The sequence below is a fragment of the Bipolaris sorokiniana genome (assembly GCF_000338995.1).
Source record: "Bipolaris sorokiniana ND90Pr unplaced genomic scaffold COCSAscaffold_2, whole genome shotgun sequence".
Lineage (NCBI taxonomy): Eukaryota > Fungi > Ascomycota > Dothideomycetes > Pleosporales > Pleosporaceae > Bipolaris > Bipolaris sorokiniana.
In genome coordinates this window covers 1,297,272-1,315,280 of record NW_006911896.1, presented here as the reverse complement: position 1 = coordinate 1,315,280, position 18,009 = coordinate 1,297,272, and the positions used below count along the sequence as shown (strand labels likewise).

Sequence of the window (18,009 nt, the reverse complement as noted above, 5' to 3'; positions counted from 1 at the left end):
GTCCGAGGTGGCTCGCTGTTATCCGACATGGTGTAGTTACTGACGATTGTTGTTCATGGTTAGGCAATCCTAAGGTAGGGCAAGACATGCGTTTGCTGTCCAAAGTTTGCGTACACAAACTTGGATGAATCACCTTCACCTTCACTTTGCTCTTTATCCTCATGGCTAGTCACACTGCCCCGAGTTCCTTGTCATCGCCCTGATACGCAATTGAGTGAACTGCTTTCCGACTCTGAATATTATTTTCTATCTACTATTACTCCGCTCCCTAACGAGGCCCAAACGGCCTAGGTCCAATGATCTGTCTCTTGCCTGCGCCAATACCACCAAGCTTGTTCTGATTATCGCCGCCCATGTATCCATATTGGTTGACATCCCAACTCTGCCCGGAACCACTTCCCGCGTTAGGGTCTTTGGAAGCTTCTTGCAGGGCGCGCTGCGACTCTTCCCATTCTTTTTGGCGTTCGCGCTCACGCTCCATCTCGCGCTCGAGTAGCGACTTAGAGGCCCATCCGAGAGCCTTTGTTTTTGTTTGAGCAGCGGCTCGGCGGTTGTCTTCGGCTCGTTGCTCTGAGGTGGAAGTGAGCTCCGGAGGAATGTGGGTCTGGGGCTTTGGAGGTGCTGGTGGTGGGTTAGAGGCTAGGTAGCGTTCAGTTCGATTTTGTTTGGTATATGTTGAAGGGTCGGGAAGGGGTCGAGCGGACGGTTCTGGCAGTGGACGGGTTGGAAGAGAAGGGGCAGTAGGAGTAGGCTCTGGTAAGGGTCGTGGTGACTGGGTTTTTGTTTGGTCCCATTGCTTACGCAGGTACTCGCGGTCATCTGCATGTGCCCAGGAAGCATTACTGTCTTGAGGTGAGGGGGCGCGTGGCGGGGGCTGTGGCCTGGGGCGACTCCGGGATCGGTCGCGTGCACGACTCTTTGAACGAGCGCGCGCTTTCTTGTCCTGCAGACGACCCTCACGCTCAGCTTGATACTGTCGTTCCCTCTCTTTGGCTTCCTCAAGCTGACGCTCAAGTTCCCGTATGCGCTCACGTTCGGCGTTGGGCTCCTCGCTGCTTCCACGGCGACTGCGCGGTTTGCTGGCTTGTTCGGCCTGGTACTGACTGAGAAACTGTCCCCGGAGCCTAGCATCGCTGCCGGCACGTTTCCGTCGAGTCTCGGCCTCAATCTTCTCCATGGCTTCACGCTCCTCGCGCTGGCGCCGCTCCTCCTCAAGTTGCCATTGCCGCTCCTGCTCTTCCCACTCACGCTTTTGCTGGTCGAGGCGGGCCTGCTTAGCCTCTTGCTGCTTGCGCGATTCTTCCTCCCACTTTTGCTCCTCTTCAATGCGGATACGCTCTTCCTCTGCTTCGCGTTCGATGCGACGCTTGTGCTCAGCCTCGTCGGCCTGTAGGCGCAGCCGCTCCTCCTCAGCGGCCTTTTCTCTTCGCAGGCGCTCCTTCTCTGCCATGTTGGGCACATGGGGGCCGGCACTGGTAATTTGGCGGCGAGCACCAAATGCGATGCCCTGATTCCCCTGACTAGCCCCACCCATGTAACCGTACTGATGGATGTTCCATGCCGGTGCTGTGCTGCCCTCGTCCACCTTTTTGCTCCAGCTGCTCACTCCGCCAGGTGGCGACTTGGGAAGACCATTCGAGGTATGTGAAGTGTCAGAGCCTCCGGTACGGGCGGCACTGAGGGCTCTTTCGGTGGTGGGACGGGCGAGGGGGTTGAAAGTGCTAGAGCCGCTCGTGTTGCTGGCTATGCTTGGTCCTCTGCTTCGACCATAGCCAGGCGATGTCAGAGCGGGGCTTTTGGGGCCAGCGCTTCCGGTGGAAGAGGGGCTAAGAGGGCCAGGAGCGGCGCGCTTGGGGCCTATGACGGTGGGAAACTGGGAGGGGTTGTGCGCGTTAGCTACGCAGCTAAAGGCGCTGAGGCACTGCAGGACCTGGGCCGGGTCTTTTGCTTCATAGAGGTCGACGGTGAGGAAGCGGTCGTGAGCCGGCATGCTTAGTGGGGGCTGTTCGCATGCGCGGAGGAAGTGGGAGATGTTCTCCATCTGGATGAAAGGCATCTGGCTCTTCTTGAACCTGACGGCGCCGGGTGTGGCCAAGTTGATGAGTCTGCTGCAGTCAGCTCTCCGGATCCGGCCGTGTGGTTGCTTTCCTTTAAGGCCGGCTCACCTGCATAAAACGGTCCCATCCTTGAGGGCATCGAGCAGATCGCCGGGCGGCAGTCGCTCGCCAAGTGTGTCTTCAATCCATATGCGCACTTCGTTTGCTGCTTTGGGGGTGTACCTGTCCATGCGCAGCTTGCGCATGTCCTGGTCCAGCGACGTTACAGACGCCATGGTGGGCGAGTCGGGCGCAAATCAAGGGTTGGGTGTAGGAGGGTGTGGTGGTTGGGCACGCAGAGCAGCGGGCGGTGGAGGGGGAAGAAGCAACTCGTCAGGCAGGATGGAATAGATGCACTATGTAGCTATCTATCTAGGCGACAGCTGATCTGCCGTGTGTATGGGGTTTGGGGGATAGGAGGGAAGGAGAGGATTGATATGAGGAGTATGCATATATCAGCCAGTCAGCCAGTCAGCACTTGAGCATTGGCATAAGTGCATGGGTGGAGAAGACGTGTGTGTTGTGTTGGTGGTGTGGGTGGGGACTTGGGGCGGGCGGGCGCACCAGCCACCCGCCACCCGTGTCAACGTCACCGGTTTTTTGTATTGCATTTTATGTTATGCATGTCACACATCGACATACATACATACATACATACACATTCACCCTCCATCCGCCGCCAACCATTCCCCCATAGTCAAACAACTACGCAAAACACCACAATGGCGGGCGCCCCAGGCCCTATCAGGCGCGCATGGTACCAGTGGAAGATGCAGAGGTTTCCATGGCGCAAAAAGTGGCTGGTTGGTGAGTGTGCCTCGCCCAAGCCTATCCCTGCTTCTCCCATTGCTTTGCCTTGACACGCCATCAATACAGGTTTTGATCTCCACGGAAACACGTTTTGGGAGTTCAAGGACGCCCTGCACTCGCTGCGCAATAGGAGAATTGCAAAGTATAGCCGGAGCACGCACTATGGCGACGTGCAAATACCACGTTGGTTGCCCTTCACCTGCCTCTGCCCAACCTGCTCCGACTGACTGGCTGACTGACCGCCTCATCAGCCTCATGGATGCAATGGCTACGACATACGCGCTTAGACCCGCCCTCGATTGCCGAACAGCAGCAAGACGTGGCGCGACAGGAGCGCATCAAACTTCTCGCAGCCCAAGCCGATGCCAAATGGGCAGCCAAACCCTCGGCCCTCGATGCCCCGGATAAACAACAGCCCGTGCTACCGTTGCAGTCACAGCATCCTACCACCGCCCCCTCCCCCGTAAATGACAACCAAGACATACAAGATACGGCAGCACCAAGACCGAACAAGGCAAAAGCCAAAGAGCCAGCCGACTCGCCGTGGAAACAAGCTGCACAGAGCCAGGACTGGCAACCACAAGGCTGGACTCCTGCTCCAGCCAAGCGACCATCATGACGGCTCCTCCCCGAAAAACTGTACAATACCTGTGACACGATACCAAAAACCTTCCACTTGTGACTTGCAATGCGCCCCTCATGCTATCATGCTTGTACTACGCCTCCAGTTTTATAAGAAAGAAAAGAACATCATGCCTTGATTCACTTCCACATGGCCTTATCATTCAAACACTACTCGCCAACACCAATACGGCAACCCAATGTACTTCAGCGAGTCGGAAACTCGAACTGCTGTACATACTAAGGCTCTTCTGGTCTTTACACAATGTCTGCTGCTGTTCTCGGGGTATGTATACATCTGAATGCATTGACGTTCCTGCTTCTCGCCTCCACAATCTCCGTTCCATCAGTTGTTACATAGTCCTCCAGTATCTTGCATAGTCTCCCCTATTTAAACAACCCTCCCGTCCCCGCACACATCTCCGCTCCAAGTGTATCATTCATCAAAGTCAACCAATGGCACTCCAACTTCTTCACGTGAACCAATGATTAGCACACGTCGTCGCCAGTATTCCATCTACCTACCATAGTTATTTACCAACCAATTTGCAAGTGTTGCAATTTGCCAAGAGGCATGATTGGATCGTGTTCGGGGTCGAGTTTCTGTCCGAACACCACGCCACGCAATCACCCAGCAATGCGCTGGTACTTGGTTGGCAACGTGCAAAGGCGGCTAGCAGCATTGCTGCGAGAACTATCATGTATTTCATGTTAAAAATCGGATATTAGATTCAAATGTATTTCGAGAGCCGCTCCAAGTTAAACGTCTTCGTTTGTCGTTGTATGAATGGCGACTTCCCCGATACTTTTTTGGGCGGAATTAACAGGACCTCCATTCCCCTATATACCTCTCAAGGTGACATAATATCCATCATAGCCGCGACTCATTGTACTTACTTGTTGTGAATCAACTCGTAAAGCACCGCTTGGCAATGGTCTGTTGCTATTTCCCGTGTTGCGTACAAGCTAGACGGCAACAACAAGTGAGGGCTAGCAATGCCCGCTAACTCTAAGACAGCATGTCAACCGAAGCATGGATACTTCTTCACAAAGGCGCTCTCTTTCTACATCCTCTATGAATTTAAAATATTTGAAGTTCGAGTATGAAGAATAATCCCGCTGCACCTAAAGTCATACACCAAGAGTATGAGCGTCCACATAATACCATATGGGCCGACTCTAACGGTACTATTACTCTAAAAAATCACCTCTAACAGAAAAGCCAAATTTCCGCTATAAATACACGATACAAGGGTAATAATGTGTACGACTTTACACGTATAAGTGTACGTGGATTGATTCGTTTAGATGTAAGTAATATTCAAGATACACATTATTGGATCAATGGCGCCTTGTAAACCGAAAAGTGGAATAGTGGTGCAAAACAACCAAGACTTATAATCGTACTACTCATTAGCAATATTATTGCTCACCGCGGATCTCTATCCTGTCGCCTAATAGAAATACTCCATTTTCAATATCGACCCACTCTGGGCTGCATATAAGACAAACTATAGACACCAATTTAGGGCTGAATGAAGTTTTGATAAGGATGCTTAGAAAGACAACATGTCTTATATATTTTGGCAAAGATTTTATATAACTATGCGCTAGAGATTTTGTCTGGACTGCCCAAGACCTAGCCACTAGAACGTATGTAACGATGGAATGTTAGAAGAATCCAAGGGACAAATGCAGAAGCTAGTACAATGTTGAATGGCCGCAAAGGAAATACTGAAGCCTACATTCAAACTGACCAAGAGCCTTCGCGTAGTTAAATCAATATAATTCATCATCCAAACAGCCACTGATCAGAAAGGGGTCTAGTTAGTACAGTAGGCGTACTTGATCCTCACCGTAATCCAGCATGAAGAAGCTCTAAAATATTTTTTTGAGGAATAAAAAGCTTATTCATCCTTGGTCGTCAAGTGTACTGCAATACTGTTACGATACTATCTATACTAGTGGAGGACGTGATTAGTAGTCCTCGTTGACTCAAATCTGTCACACATACCTTTATATAGATTCGCTTCGCTCCAGAGAAGCCATGTCTACTTGATAAAGAGCCGCTTCGCTGCAGGTACAAGTGCGTTTCGTGCTGCCAAGTCTCATGATACAATATACAAAGATGGAGGTATTCAGTGAAATCGTGATGAAAACTCCAAAGTGCTATCAGCAAGAGTATCATAGCGCTTTATTTCCAATAGGCAAGTCTCACGGCAGTCGACTGCGTCGCCAACTGTTTCCATACAGCAGAGTGGAGGCAGCGCCAAGACGGTCGGCGAAAGTGGTGCCGACTAGCTTGAGATTCTTCCAGTCCAGCTCTTGCGACGCGCTCACCACCCGGCGCGCAACTCGACAACTCAATCCGTGAATCCAGGCGCTCCACACATAACGACCAAATCTATTGCGAAACCACGATGCCCAAGTTCTTCTGCGATTACTGCGATGTCTATCTCACCCACGATAGTATGAGCGTGCGCAAGGCGCACAACAACGGCCGCAACCACCTCCGTAACGTTCAGGCCTACTACGAACAGATATCGAGCGACCAGACACAGCAAGTCATCAACAGTATCACCGATGCATACAACACAGAAGGCCAGGCAAATCCTTTGTTTCAACAAAATCTAAACGGAGGATTTCCTGGGGGCCCAATGGGCGGAATGCCTGGTATGCCCCCGATGGGTATGCCCGGCTTCCCACCGCCAGGTACGTTTTACGCGGCCCTGAAGTGGAGGATCAAGATGCTCACATAAATCAGGAATGCCGCCTATGGCTGGAATGCCCCCGCCGTTCATGGGCCGTGGTGGTCGTAAGTCAGCGTACACCGAGCATACAGAGCCCTGTGACTAACTATATGGTAGCGCCCATGCCTCCCAACGGAATGCCGCCTTTCCCTCCGCCCAACGGTATGCCTCCAGGCCCTGGTGGTGTACCCCCAAACATGCCCCCGTTCCCACCACCACACATGGGAGGCGGCCCACCTCCTCAAGGGATGCCGCCATTCCCCTTTCCTCCACCGGGCAATGCTGGCTCGCCACCTGGAGGTATGCCTTTTCCACCACCAGGTGGCATGGGCATGCCGCCTGGAGGACCGCCTGGAGGGCCACCTGGCAGATATCCTCCTGGACCACCGGGACGTTAGAAGCAGCCCAATGCGCAGACAGGAGTTTCAACCGACTTTAGCCATGATCAATATGCGCTTACATTTGGCAGCGGAGGGCCAAAGGCAAAGAGAGAGAATGAGGATGATCTATCCAATGTGTCTACGTGGGGAGGAGAAGAGCCTCGTTCAGCTGCTACAGGCGCGAATACCGTGATACCGACAAGGTTTAAGCGGACACAGCTATAAGCACGCCAGGCTTGCGGTGGGCACAAAGCGCTATGTCAGCTGAGGCATGTGTGCGTCTTACTCATAGTCCGCTGCACTTCTTCAAGCTCACGGTCGATGTGGTCATACTTACTCAGCAGTATTGGTGAAAAATACAAAAGGCATTGTCAAAACAGGTGTCAAACTCGTCCAATTAGCTATATTACTGGCCAGTATTTCTATTTCCAAATATCTTACTCGCGTAAGTGTCGACATCCATCATACACATACCCAACTTGTGATTTACTGTCTCTTCTTTGCTCCACCAAACTCCCTCTCTCGCAAAGACTAGCCTGTACTTCTTGATGTCGTTGTCCGAGTCTGCCTTGAGCTCGTCCACTAGATGTGAGATTGTCCATTCTTCTCTCTCAACCTCTCTCCCGCTAACTCTTTCAACGATCTCAGCCAGCTGTCCGTAACTCAGTGTGTCTCCGGCAATATACAACACACGGCGTTTTGCCTCGACGTCCTCGTTGACAATCCTCGCCAACACTCTTCCAATATCGTCCACGTCTGTTATGGTGACCCTATGGTCCCAATCTCTCAAGCACCTTACCACCAGCTTGCCCTCCTTTTCGTGCGTCCTGTCTACAATACCCCAGAACGGCTCAAAGAGAAAAGACATGAAAATGCCAGTAGAAACAACGGTCCACGTGACATTGCTTTCCTCACCTTGCTCCCGCAAAAGGTTGCGAACATCACGCTGCGTGCCAAACAAGGGCATCAACCCCTGCCCATCACCAGTGATGTCGTAGTCGACGCCCCACTGCCAGGGAAAATACCACAAATCGCTCTCGCCCTTTGCCTTCTTGATAGATCCGGCTCTCAGAACTTCTTGTGCGAGTTTTACAATGGTTGTTGGATCTGCACCGAACCCAGTCGCGCTGACAATAATGTCAAAATTTGCAAAGGTTTCTGAGAGGCTTGCAGAAGGACCGGAGAGGTCGATCGGAAGCAAGGTGAGAGAAGGGTGAGAAGCTGTCAGGTAGGTGTAGTTGGATGGAGAGCGGATACCGAGAGTGATGCGGATGGATGGCAGTGCAGAAAGATGAGTGAGTATTGCATTTCCTAATTCCCCGGCGCCTAAGAGTAGCAGTTTGGCTGTCGTGGTAGGTTTTTCCGATGACATTTTGTGTTATGTGCCAGAGGCTTGCGAGCTGAAGTCACTGTGGTTGATTGAGAACGCAATAGATTGATCCCGCCCAAGCTTATATACATGGACTGCCAGTAGAAGACATACTGACTATGTATTAGTAAGTGTCATACTATGCTTCCGCCTGGCGCTGCGTGTGGCTTCTTTGCTATGAGCAAGGAGCACGGAGATAAGACCAGTTGTCTCGGATTTAGTGGACTTTGTCGCACATGGAGCTGATCGTCAGCTGCAGAAAGAGGAGGTCGGGGACGGATCATCACAGACGGCTTGGATTCAATGGAGAAGAAAAAACCAGTGTCAAAGACATGGGCTGCCAAAAGTCTTTGCACAGTCAGTTCAACGCGAGGACTTGAGCAAGTTTCTCTAGTTTTGATTCGAGACTGATCGAGGTTTCGTGGTAGCAACGGCTCAGATGCAAGTTGAGGTACGTCACAATCACCAGCCTTCACATACACAGTCATTTCACCTAGGAACTCGGCATCAATGCTGCGTCCGGAAGAAAAGTACAGAGGGCTTCGCTTACCCACCCACAGTCCATGGGCGTGCAAGGCTGGTGCTTTAGCGCTAGTCAGCATCTGGCACTAGCGCCTTCGTCTATTTCGCAATTTCGACGTCCCGTTGTGCGCTCCTCGTTGAACAACTTCAGGACTGTCCATCAACATCCGAGTGCGCCCACGTCCATCCTCAGCAGAAGCCACTCATCACAATCATGGCCGAGCAACTCGTACTCCGTGGTACCCTCGAGGGCCACTCTGGCTGGGTTACCTCCCTTGCTACCTCTCTGGAGAAGTGCGTACCTCCGAAAATATCCTGTACCGTCCAAGATGCGCAATTACTGACATGCGACCAGCCCCAACATGCTCCTGTCCGGTTCGCGTGACAAGACGCTCATCATCTGGAACCTGACCCGCGACGAGACCTCGTACGGTTACCCCAAGAGGAGTCTCCACGGCCACTCCCACATCGTGTCCGACTGCGTATGTTCACCCGCACACACAAGGCAATTGGCTAGCTAGGAAGCGAGAAAAGCTGAGCTGACAATTGCTGCACAGGTCATCTCTTCTGACGGCGCCTACGCCCTCTCCTCGTCCTGGGACAAGACCCTCCGCCTCTGGGAGCTCTCCACTGGTGTCACCACCCGCCGCTTCGTCGGCCACACCAACGACGTCCTCTCCGTCTCCTTCTCCGCCGACAACCGCCAGATCGTTTCCGGATCGCGCGACCGAACCATCAAGCTCTGGAACACCCTCGGTGACTGCAAGTACACCATCACCGACAAGGGCCACACCGAGTGGGTCTCGTGCGTTCGCTTCTCCCCCAACCCTCAGAACCCCGTCATTGTCTCGGCTGGTTGGGACAAGCTCGTCAAGGTACGTGAACACAACCCTTTCACACTCAACCCCCACCCTCGTTTTATGATGATTTTCTATGTATTTGCTACTTCAGAGCTTCGGCTATGAGACAATTATCACCTAGTACTGATTTGATGCTTCTCTCCTCGATTCACTACCAAGCCATTCGACCATAGGAAGCTAACATCAAACAGGTCTGGGAACTCGCTTCCTGCCGCATCCAGACTGACCACATCGGTCACACCGGTTACATCAACACCGTCACCATCTCGCCCGATGGCTCCCTGTGCGCCTCCGGTGGTAAGGACGGAACAACCATGCTCTGGGACCTGAACGAGTCCAAGCACCTCTACTCCCTGTCCGCCGGTGACGAGATCCACGCCCTTGTCTTCTCGCCCAACCGCTACTGGCTGTGCGCTGCTACCGCCTCCAGCATCATCATCTTCGACCTCGAGAAGAAGAGCAAGGTTGATGAGCTGAAGCCCGAGTACATGGAGGTTGGCAAGAAGAGCCGTGAGCCCGAGTGTGTCTCCTTGGCCTGGAGCGCCGACGGCCAGACCCTGTTCGCCGGATACACTGACAACCGTATCCGCTGCTGGGGTGTCATGGCACGGGGATAAGGTAGTGCATGTTGGGTAGTGCAATGGGGCGTAACGGGAAAATCACGATTCCACATCTTCTGTAGCATGCCATGGGTTATGATTGATGCTCATGCGGGATGGGTTTGGGGCTCTTCCGGCATTAACACGTCCAGGCGCTTAGAGTCAATGAAAAATCTCAAAGTCCAACAATGGAACATCATCACCGTGTGATGGTCGTCGCGTCTTTGTAGCGCTGGCTCAGAGCGACGCTCGATGACTGCTTTTCTGAGATTTGGTACTCAGTTGCAGCCCATCTCAGAGCGATGCTCGGACGGCTGTTTTCTTTTCAAGGCACGATGTTAGGGAAATTCTTTTGACAGTAAAAGCATTCTTGTATCGCTGTGCGTATTGTGTGCGATGCATATCCCCTCTTGAGTGAAGTGAGTTGTTCATGATGTGCACAGCAATATCAAAAAGGTATTTCGCACTCTATATCAAGTTGCCCATAAGGTGAACATTTTCCGCTTTTGATTTCACGCAAGTGTCTCTCTCTTCCTGCTCATCCAACCTTACAACTTACTAAACTTGGGCGTCCTCTTCTGCATCCCACTCAACAGCGCATGCTTGACATCGTCCGTCTGCAACATGGCCGCATTCCACACGACTGTGTAATTCAAGCCCTCAGCCACCGTCTTATCCCTCGAATAATTAATAATATGCTTGGTACCCAACGTAGCCACGGGACTCTTGCTCGCGATCGTCGCCGCCAACTTCGTCGCTTCGGCCACCGCCTCCGCCTTGTCTTTATACACGGCAGACACGAGCCCGTGCTGCAGTGCCTCGCTTGAGGGGAAAATGCGTGCGGATAGGCTGATGTCTTTGACCCAGGAGAGGTTACCGACGGAGTGCGGGAGACGGGAGAGTGTTCCGATGTCTGCGGCGATGCCGATGTCGACTTCCTTGACGGAGAACTTTGTTGTGGTGGTGGAGACGCGGATGTCGCAGGCGAGGGAGAGGTCGAGGGCGAGGCCGAAGGAGATGCCGTGGAGGACTGCTATGACGGCTGCGAGATATATGTCAGTCAAATAACTCTTAAATTAATTTTTTTTGACGTTCATTCAAAGCAATGAATAAATCTGGTACGGGAGTGTTTTTTTTTAAAAGAAGAACGTACGTTTCTCGCACTTTTCAATATCAGTGATGCAATCTTGGAATTCCTGAATGTGGCGGCGTATCCCAGTTGCTTTGCGGGCGCCGTCCAACGGTGTCGCATCTTCTTTCTGCGCGAGGGCGCCGTCGTTGGATGCGGCTTGGACGTCTAGACCGGCTGTGAAGGCGCGGTCGCCGGCACCGGTTAGGATGACGGCGCGGACGTTGGGGTCATGGGAGAGTTGGCGGAAGATGGAGGAGAGGTTGAGCCACATGCTTTGTAGGGTATGTTAGTGTGGGATTGTGGAGAGAGTTTTTTCTTTTGGAGCTGTGACCATCTGGTATGTACAATATACAGTCTTTCGTCTTTTTCTTGGACATCGTTACAGTTGAAGATGTGTTGTATGTACTTGCTCTTCGACCCGCATGCGCTCGTCCATTAGATAAAAGAATGGAATTGTGTACTTACACCTCCTTGAACGCATTCATCTTCTCCGGTCGATTGATCTCAACGTGCGCTACATATTCCACTGGGAATGAAACGTTGAAGAACTCTTTCTGGTAAGCTTCTGCCATGTTGTCGTCGTACTGTTTGGCTTTTTGTTGCTCCTTGCTCTTTCTATTTGTATAATATATCAGGTTATTACTTGCTAAAGCGACCAGGCGTTATCGAAACTCCTGCAAATGGCTTTTCAAAAAGGTCGTGTGAGTGGTAAAGCTATGTGTTGTTGTCGGTTCGTATGGACGAGTGGTTCGGCTGAGGGAGCTTGTGATGGGGAGATGCCGAGGTACATCGGATGTGGTTAGTCAGTTTCCGGATCATGTCTTCACGGATCTATCATCGTTGATGGTCAATAGCAGGCGAATAGAAAACGAACATTTAAAAATTCTTAATTGGATAACCTGTCCATATTGCAGTTGCTATGCGACCTCGAAATTTTGAATTCTTGTGGTGACGCAAGGTACGCGCAAGAGTAGACGCGCACTAGTACTAGCTACCTATAATTGACCTTATGCTTTCCAAGATTTTTGCCATACGAGCATCTTTCTTGATTTTCTACTTACCAGTCGACGGCTGGAAACAATGGGTCATCGTTCCAAGAGTCCCATACTCGTGCTGGTGAGCGATGTCTTAAAACAAGACTTGGACCATATGTAGACTGATCATTAACGGCCTGGCGAGTGAACCATTCAGTTATGCCATATACTCGGCCTTTCTATAACCTCTTCACGCATCTACAGCTTTTCTCAACTAAATCTCGATTAAGTGGCTATTATAGTTCTCCGAAACAACGAGAAATTGGTGGTTACTCTAGATACTGGCTGTACTGATGTTTGTAAACTGTGCGAGCGTTTTTTTGACATGAGGCACATTGATCTTCAAGCTCACATGGAAAAGGAAGAGAGCTATTACCAGGAAGGATCAGGTTTATTTTGAGATATTCAATGAGACTTTCAAATTACTTTGTTATTTTACTCGTATATGTTTAGTACCTAGATATAGTTACTGTTTGCATTTCTAAACTTGAGCGGCTAGGGTGACTTCATGAGTAAGGGCATTTAATTCCATGTTCTAACACTGAATTTGATAAATGCTAGATGTGATAAGAGTAGTGTGGTAGATATGCAGTCAATTCTAGGAAAGATATAGGAGCGGTAGAATATAATCGATATTTAGGCATTATATCCAGCGAGCTTGCTGATTCTATGATGCGATTTCGTCCTAACAGTTGAGAATCAGAAGCAACCTACCACTTCCACCCTCGGTCATACCATGTACAGTTCTACTCACAGAATAAAACTCTCCATAGACCAGCTCGTACGACACTGCTCTGGTTTTGCTGCAAATCATCAAACCTAAATCTGTGCTTGGCGACTGCTGGTGATGCAGGGTTTTTAGCGGTTGAGAGCCACGAACACGACGACGATACAGTCAGCATGCAGGATACGTCAAAGATCAAAATAGTACTATGAAGCCCAATTAAAGAGAAAAACTACTATCACTCGAGTACCAATCAGCCGCCATGAGCGTAAAAAAGTCTCCGCACTAGAGCCGGAGTCTCGGCGTTCACGTCGGGCGGATGATTGCACGCGCGCTGTGGACACCGAGATGATCGGGTAACACAACGGACCCTGTGTTTTCTTCGTGCAGAATTACCCCCTACAGACCAGGATTCGCATGTCTGCTGTGATAGGGATGTGGCTGTGCTGGAGTTACACGAAACGGTTGTGCAGATTAACCGTGATGAACGTAGAGTTTGCGTCTCCTGGCCGGGCGAAGGGGTCAGGGATCAGCAACGCAGGATATAAGGATGCTCAAGAGTCTTTTGCTTGAAAGTCGATCAGCGCGAAGAAACGTGTTTCAAAGCCGTGTGCGCCAAAACAGTTTGATTTTGGTTGTTTTGTTTTTCTTTCTTTTAGCTGTCCCTGAGCGATCTCATGTGGTGGAAATAGAGGAGGGGGAAGGGGACTTGGCAGGGCTGAAAACGCCAGACTGGGTTTCTGTCCACCCGCACTTAACACAAACGGCCATTGCTTCTTTTTTGCACACAGAACACAGGGATAATGGGAGAGTAACGCCACAGGGACGCATCTGGGAAACATCCAACAAGCAACGAAATTATACAGGAATCCGTTGAAACGGGCGGATAGTGGCACAGTCCAATCAGTGGGTTACCCCACCCACGCTCTTGTAACGGTAGCATTGTTAAGACCACGGCTGGTACGTCCTCGACTGAGATTGCACTCCTCGTAACGGACCAGCTCCATAAAAAGTGTTTTGAGGAAATCCTGGCGAGCATGCGCAAGTGCAACGCGCCTCAATTGCCAAAGTTCCATGGCGGAAGAATTCCGCAAAGGAGCAAGTGCGCCCTCGTACTGTTTGTCCGGTTATTTGCTCTCCTTGGTGCTAAATTTTATTGCGGCGTGCGTGGCGCAACACGTCAATGGCACTGTTAAACTTTGTTGAAGGTGTATATAATACATATGTCACGCACCCGCGACTATTAGCGCCTTCAAAGTCAGGCCAGGTGAATGCTAGTTCGTGCTATATAGACGTCATCAGTGGCTTTTTGGCCCCCTGCGTTGTTTTTTTTGCCAGTGTGATTTGTCTTTTGGTGTTGCACTCTGATGGTCAGTTTCATGCCAATTGTTGCATCCCCGCCGAAAATCCTCAACACTTTTGTGACGGATGTCTATTGAGAGAACAAGGCAAGCCCTATGGCGGCGCAAACATGCCAATTTTTTTATTTACCCTGGAAGACGTCGCGTGTTGGTTGCCTGATACTCTCGCCGTAGTCATTCGGCGAGGAAAACAGAGTCGGTGACGGAAATAGCACCGTATGCCGTGAATCCCGTGAACAAGTACACTATAGTCTGGTAAGTACTAGGCTCAGGCCTTTGACAGCCATGAGGATAAAGAAACAGGTATAGCGTTATTGCCTCCTCGTGTCCAATGGCGCCAAGGTGGGGTAGTAAGCACATACGGCAAGTTGATGTTTGGATCCATCCTTCACGCCACACTTCTCGCACTACTGCAATGGAACCAGGCGCGCAGCGAATATTGAATCCTCAAAATCGCTCGTTACTCTTTGATTAAGAATACGATGGTATATCGAGGGTTAATTTGGATTCTGAATCCCGATGAGCTCAAAATAGCAGTATCTAGATCGTCCGAGCGGAAATTGCAGCCCCGCAGATAGCGCCATAATATTATGAGCAATAGTGGGTCTCTGGTTCTAAGTAGAGCAAGTACTTCCACACCAAGGGATTGTCTACAATGCTGCCAAATGGGCGCAAACATACATCCACACGTGTACGTGTACACATATACAGACCGACAATTAGAAGCACCGGCTTTTGGTCCCGTACGACACTATTAGCTGGCGTTGATAGCCCCTTTTGGCTCGTCACAAAGGCCCCTAAAGGTCATAGCATGCAGCCCTTTCCCCGCTACGGGGAGTCCGCGGTAGTCTGGCCCATTCAGTTGATTTGTTGGCACCAAGAGCATCATGTTCCCCTCACCGAGAGACTGTTAAAGTTCATGTACATATGTCAATTGCCAACAATGACGACTAGGTGCCAAGTCATGGCAATGGCGGCGCACGTGGAGTACGTGCTCCAAATTCCGAGGATGACACTGGGCCGTTCCGTCCATGGTTCTATATCTGGGTCACTGGCAGTACCAAATCGCCAAAGCAAAGTTGAAGAACACAATGTCTCGGCCCACCTATGCGGCTTGTGGACTCCAACTTTGGTCAGGATCTAATCGTCGCCGTAAGACAGGGCTTGTAGGAAGAGGTGCCGGCCGCCTTTGAGGATAGCTATTCGTTTGTCATTCACCATCATCATCAGCATTCGGGCGCCGGCGACCTCCTTGCTTGGTTTGGTTTCGTACCCGGCAGAAAAGTTAGGAAGCTAGGCCATGATTTACGAGGACACTCCTGGGCAGCACAAAGTAAGCCTGACAAGGAAGCTCGGCAACGTCGAATTAGCCACAGGCCAGAAGCGGCTTAGCCGCCTCCTTTCCCATTCGCCTCCGGTGCAATAGCTCGTGTAAGCTGACTTATTTGCCAATACAACGTTGCAGACCTAGGCCACCTAGGGACGAAGCGTTTTGTCCGTATTTCCAGAACCCATGACCAGGTGTCGAAAGTGGGAACCCGCTGGGGCCAGTGGGCCGTAATGATCTGCAGGACAAAGCGCCCACCCACGCTACAGGCAGAGGCGGCCGGTTCATGCAGGTCCAGGTATAAGGATGACAGGCCCGCTCAAGTTCAATCTCTTACCTTTTGGGCAGCTTGCTTGTCTTCTCGTCCACACGCAGCTCCCGTTCGCTTTTAGGCTACAGTCACTCGTTTTGTTTCTTACCAGCTTTGCCGTTTGCGTACCTACAATTACATCTAATACAACACCTCGCCTTTACCATGCGGACCGGAGTTCTTTTGGCCATGGCCGTTGGCGTTAGCGCCCTGCCGTCACCCCAAATAATGGCAGCATCCTTGACAGCACTATCAGCAAAATTATCCGATGATGCGACCAACTTGTTGACGGATTTGATCCACGGTGTGGCTAAGGCGCTGCCCGCTGAGGCCTTCAAGACGGAATATTCGCACACGGCGGTTCCTATCGAAGAGGCGAGAGCTCGTTTAGAGAATTACACTTTCAACGTCACCGATGTGATAGAGTCAATGCACTTCGACAAGCGCCAGAGCGCCCAGAGATGCTCAAACCCTCGTATCCGCGTAGAATGGGACAGAATGAACGATACTGACAGGCAAAAATACTTCGATGCCTTCAAGTGCTTGATGCGCCGCCCTCCCTCGGGTCAATTTTCTCAAGCGAAAAGTCGATACGAAGACTTTACAGCGCTGCACCAGATTCTTACACCCAACATCCACACCAACGGCAAGTTTATCTTCTGGCACAGGGCTATGCTTCTTCTTTTGGAGCGTACCATGCGTAGCGAATGTGGGTTCGATGGACCCATGGCTTGGTTCGACGAAGCTCGCTATGCTGGCCGCTTCGCGCAATCCTCCCTGTTCAATTCCCAATGGCTTGGAGGCCTCGCAATCAACAACCAGTGTGTAAGGGATGGTGTAAGTTTAGACCAATAATGCACTCCCAAACCAACAACTAACTCGAGTCGGCAGCAATTCGCCAACCTTATCTGCAATGTCGGCCCCGGCTCATCCAATCAGCCTCATTGTCTGTCGCGCAACGGTGACGGCGCCCTCACCAAGAACTGCAACCAAGAATACGTTGACATTTGCAACAACTACCCCGACTGGGCTGGAATGAGCAGATGTGTCTTCCAGGGTTACCACGCCTTCGGCCACAACGGAATCGGAGGCCCTATGATGGATGTACAGGCCTCTCCTTGTGAACCATTCTTCTTTCTCCACCACGCTTATGTCGACCGCAATGCACGCCTCTACACCAACAAGAACCCACAATGGCTCTCTCAAATGAACGGAGTCGACGCTTCCGACAGACCACTCACCCTCGACACCACCGTCAACACCTACGGAATGATGCCAGATCTCACCATCCGGGACCTCGTCGACACTCTTAGCGTGCCGCTCTGCTACAGATACGACTACTAAATCTCCCTTTGTCTTGTCTCATGCCTTGCGGCGCGTCTTTGGCCGTCTCTCGACTCCATTCCGCAAGAAAGCTGTTTTTCCATTTTTTTTTTTAAATACTATAATTTCAAACCCTGTGTATACATTTTACTCTTCCTCTATGCCTCCTCTTTTTGACTTCTAAAATAATACAAATCGCGCCGAATACGCCATGGTGAATTGAAGTGAAATGGTTGCTGCGCCCAGGCAACAAAGGTCTGGTTGTGAAAGATTGATGCTAATGACTTGGGACTGTATAAGACCGCGTTTGGCTACCGTTTATAGTGCGCATGTAATGTGAGCAAAGCTGAAAGTCCTTACAGAGGAACACAACTCGTGGCGCACCAGATATTTTGAGATAAAAGCAGCGAACGCGGGATCCTCGCCGATGTCTCAAGCTTTGCTGCTAGGAGCGTGTGCGCAGGGAGGGTAGCCGAGTTGGGGTCTAGAGAGTCGGCGAGGTGCTGTGATGTCTGGGGCTAGCTATGTTCTTCTAATTTCTTGACCGAGCATGTGAACTCACTTTCTGGGGCATCGCTTCGAGAATTGGATAATAGTACAGTTGACAATGTGTGTTCGAAGATGCCTCAATGTTGGGCCATGCCTTTTGAGTAATGCTGCCATCATTTCCGGGGTAGCGAAGACAGGGCTGGGCAGTCAGAGCCATGTGAATTCCACACTAAATACACCCTGAATGTTTTGGAGGGGTTGACAGGAATGAAATATGTCTTTTTTTCATGGTTATGTATAGA

General features: G+C 50.9%; 9 protein-coding genes across 9 annotated transcripts; 5 read left to right on the top strand and 4 right to left on the bottom strand.

Moving 5' to 3' along the window:
- Window positions 1-77: 77 nt before the first annotated feature.
- Window positions 78-2,508, bottom strand: COCSADRAFT_108716 (uncharacterized protein). The gene is made up of 2 exons (XM_007697776.1): window positions 2,166-2,508; window positions 78-2,105 (listed from the first exon to the last, which is right to left on the bottom strand). The coding sequence occupies exons 1-2, from the start codon at window positions 2,330-2,332 to the stop codon at window positions 269-271; spliced, it is 2,004 nt and encodes a 667-aa protein (XP_007695966.1). The 5' UTR covers window positions 2,333-2,508; the 3' UTR covers window positions 78-268.
- A 310-nt stretch (window positions 2,509-2,818) lies between these two features.
- On the top strand, window positions 2,819-3,525 carry COCSADRAFT_156768 (uncharacterized protein; the record flags this gene model as incomplete). The annotated part of the gene is made up of 3 exons (XM_007697775.1): window positions 2,819-2,903; window positions 2,973-3,089; window positions 3,158-3,525. 3 exons carry the CDS (start codon window positions 2,819-2,821, stop codon window positions 3,523-3,525), a joined length of 570 nt encoding a protein of 189 aa, XP_007695965.1.
- Window positions 3,526-3,966: 441 nt separating this feature from the next.
- Window positions 3,967-4,280, bottom strand: COCSADRAFT_271675 (uncharacterized protein). Its single transcript, XM_007697774.1, has one exon. The coding sequence runs from the start codon at window positions 4,235-4,237 to the stop codon at window positions 4,058-4,060; it is 180 nt and encodes a 59-aa protein (XP_007695964.1). The 5' UTR covers window positions 4,238-4,280; the 3' UTR covers window positions 3,967-4,057.
- A 1,667-nt stretch (window positions 4,281-5,947) lies between these two features.
- On the top strand, window positions 5,948-6,675 carry COCSADRAFT_22776 (uncharacterized protein; the record flags this gene model as incomplete). Its single annotated transcript, XM_007697179.1, has 3 exons — window positions 5,948-6,239; window positions 6,292-6,342; window positions 6,395-6,675. The coding sequence occupies 3 exons, from the start codon at window positions 5,948-5,950 to the stop codon at window positions 6,673-6,675; spliced, it is 624 nt and encodes a 207-aa protein (XP_007695369.1).
- Window positions 6,676-6,869: 194 nt separating this feature from the next.
- COCSADRAFT_271644 (uncharacterized protein) lies at window positions 6,870-8,120 on the bottom strand. The gene has a single exon (XM_007697773.1). The coding sequence runs from the start codon at window positions 8,027-8,029 to the stop codon at window positions 7,064-7,066; it is 966 nt and encodes a 321-aa protein (XP_007695963.1). The 5' UTR covers window positions 8,030-8,120; the 3' UTR covers window positions 6,870-7,063.
- Window positions 8,121-8,762: 642 nt separating this feature from the next.
- On the top strand, window positions 8,763-10,025 carry COCSADRAFT_22774 (uncharacterized protein; the record flags this gene model as incomplete). The annotated part of the gene is made up of 4 exons (XM_007697178.1): window positions 8,763-8,842; window positions 8,904-9,030; window positions 9,106-9,423; window positions 9,600-10,025. The coding sequence occupies 4 exons, from the start codon at window positions 8,763-8,765 to the stop codon at window positions 10,023-10,025; spliced, it is 951 nt and encodes a 316-aa protein (XP_007695368.1).
- Window positions 10,026-10,555: 530 nt separating this feature from the next.
- On the bottom strand, window positions 10,556-11,711 carry COCSADRAFT_79464 (uncharacterized protein; the record flags this gene model as incomplete). Its single annotated transcript, XM_007697772.1, has 3 exons — window positions 10,556-11,049; window positions 11,161-11,411; window positions 11,605-11,711. 3 exons carry the CDS (start codon window positions 11,709-11,711, stop codon window positions 10,556-10,558), a joined length of 852 nt encoding a protein of 283 aa, XP_007695962.1.
- A 1,555-nt stretch (window positions 11,712-13,266) lies between these two features.
- COCSADRAFT_271624 (uncharacterized protein) lies at window positions 13,267-13,793 on the top strand. Its single transcript, XM_007697771.1, has one exon. It carries the CDS (start codon window positions 13,448-13,450, stop codon window positions 13,772-13,774), a length of 327 nt encoding a protein of 108 aa, XP_007695961.1. The 5' UTR covers window positions 13,267-13,447; the 3' UTR covers window positions 13,775-13,793.
- Window positions 13,794-16,324: 2,531 nt separating this feature from the next.
- Window positions 16,325-17,239, top strand: COCSADRAFT_79558 (uncharacterized protein; the record flags this gene model as incomplete). Its single annotated transcript, XM_007697770.1, has 2 exons — window positions 16,325-16,732; window positions 16,787-17,239. The coding sequence occupies 2 exons, from the start codon at window positions 16,325-16,327 to the stop codon at window positions 17,237-17,239; spliced, it is 861 nt and encodes a 286-aa protein (XP_007695960.1).
- Window positions 17,240-18,009: the final 770 nt, after the last annotated feature.

What these genes read in the sequence shown, in the direction of transcription:
- COCSADRAFT_108716 (XM_007697776.1), bottom strand. Translation starts at nt 2,332, where the DNA reads ATGGCGTCTGTAACGTCGCTGGACCAGGACATGCGCAAGCTGCGCATG. An exon ending in GATGGGACCGTTTTATGCAG is followed by an intron (nt 2,106 to 2,165) that starts GTGAGCCGGCCT and finishes TGACTGCAGCAG; the next exon opens with ACTCATCAACTTGGCCACAC.
- COCSADRAFT_271644 (XM_007697773.1), bottom strand. Translation starts at nt 8,029, where the DNA reads ATGTCATCGGAAAAACCTACCACGACAGCCAAACTGCTACTCTTAGGC.
- COCSADRAFT_271675 (XM_007697774.1), bottom strand. Translation starts at nt 4,237, where the DNA reads ATGAAATACATGATAGTTCTCGCAGCAATGCTGCTAGCCGCCTTTGCA.
- COCSADRAFT_271624 (XM_007697771.1), top strand. Translation starts at nt 13,448, where the DNA reads ATGCTCAAGAGTCTTTTGCTTGAAAGTCGATCAGCGCGAAGAAACGTG.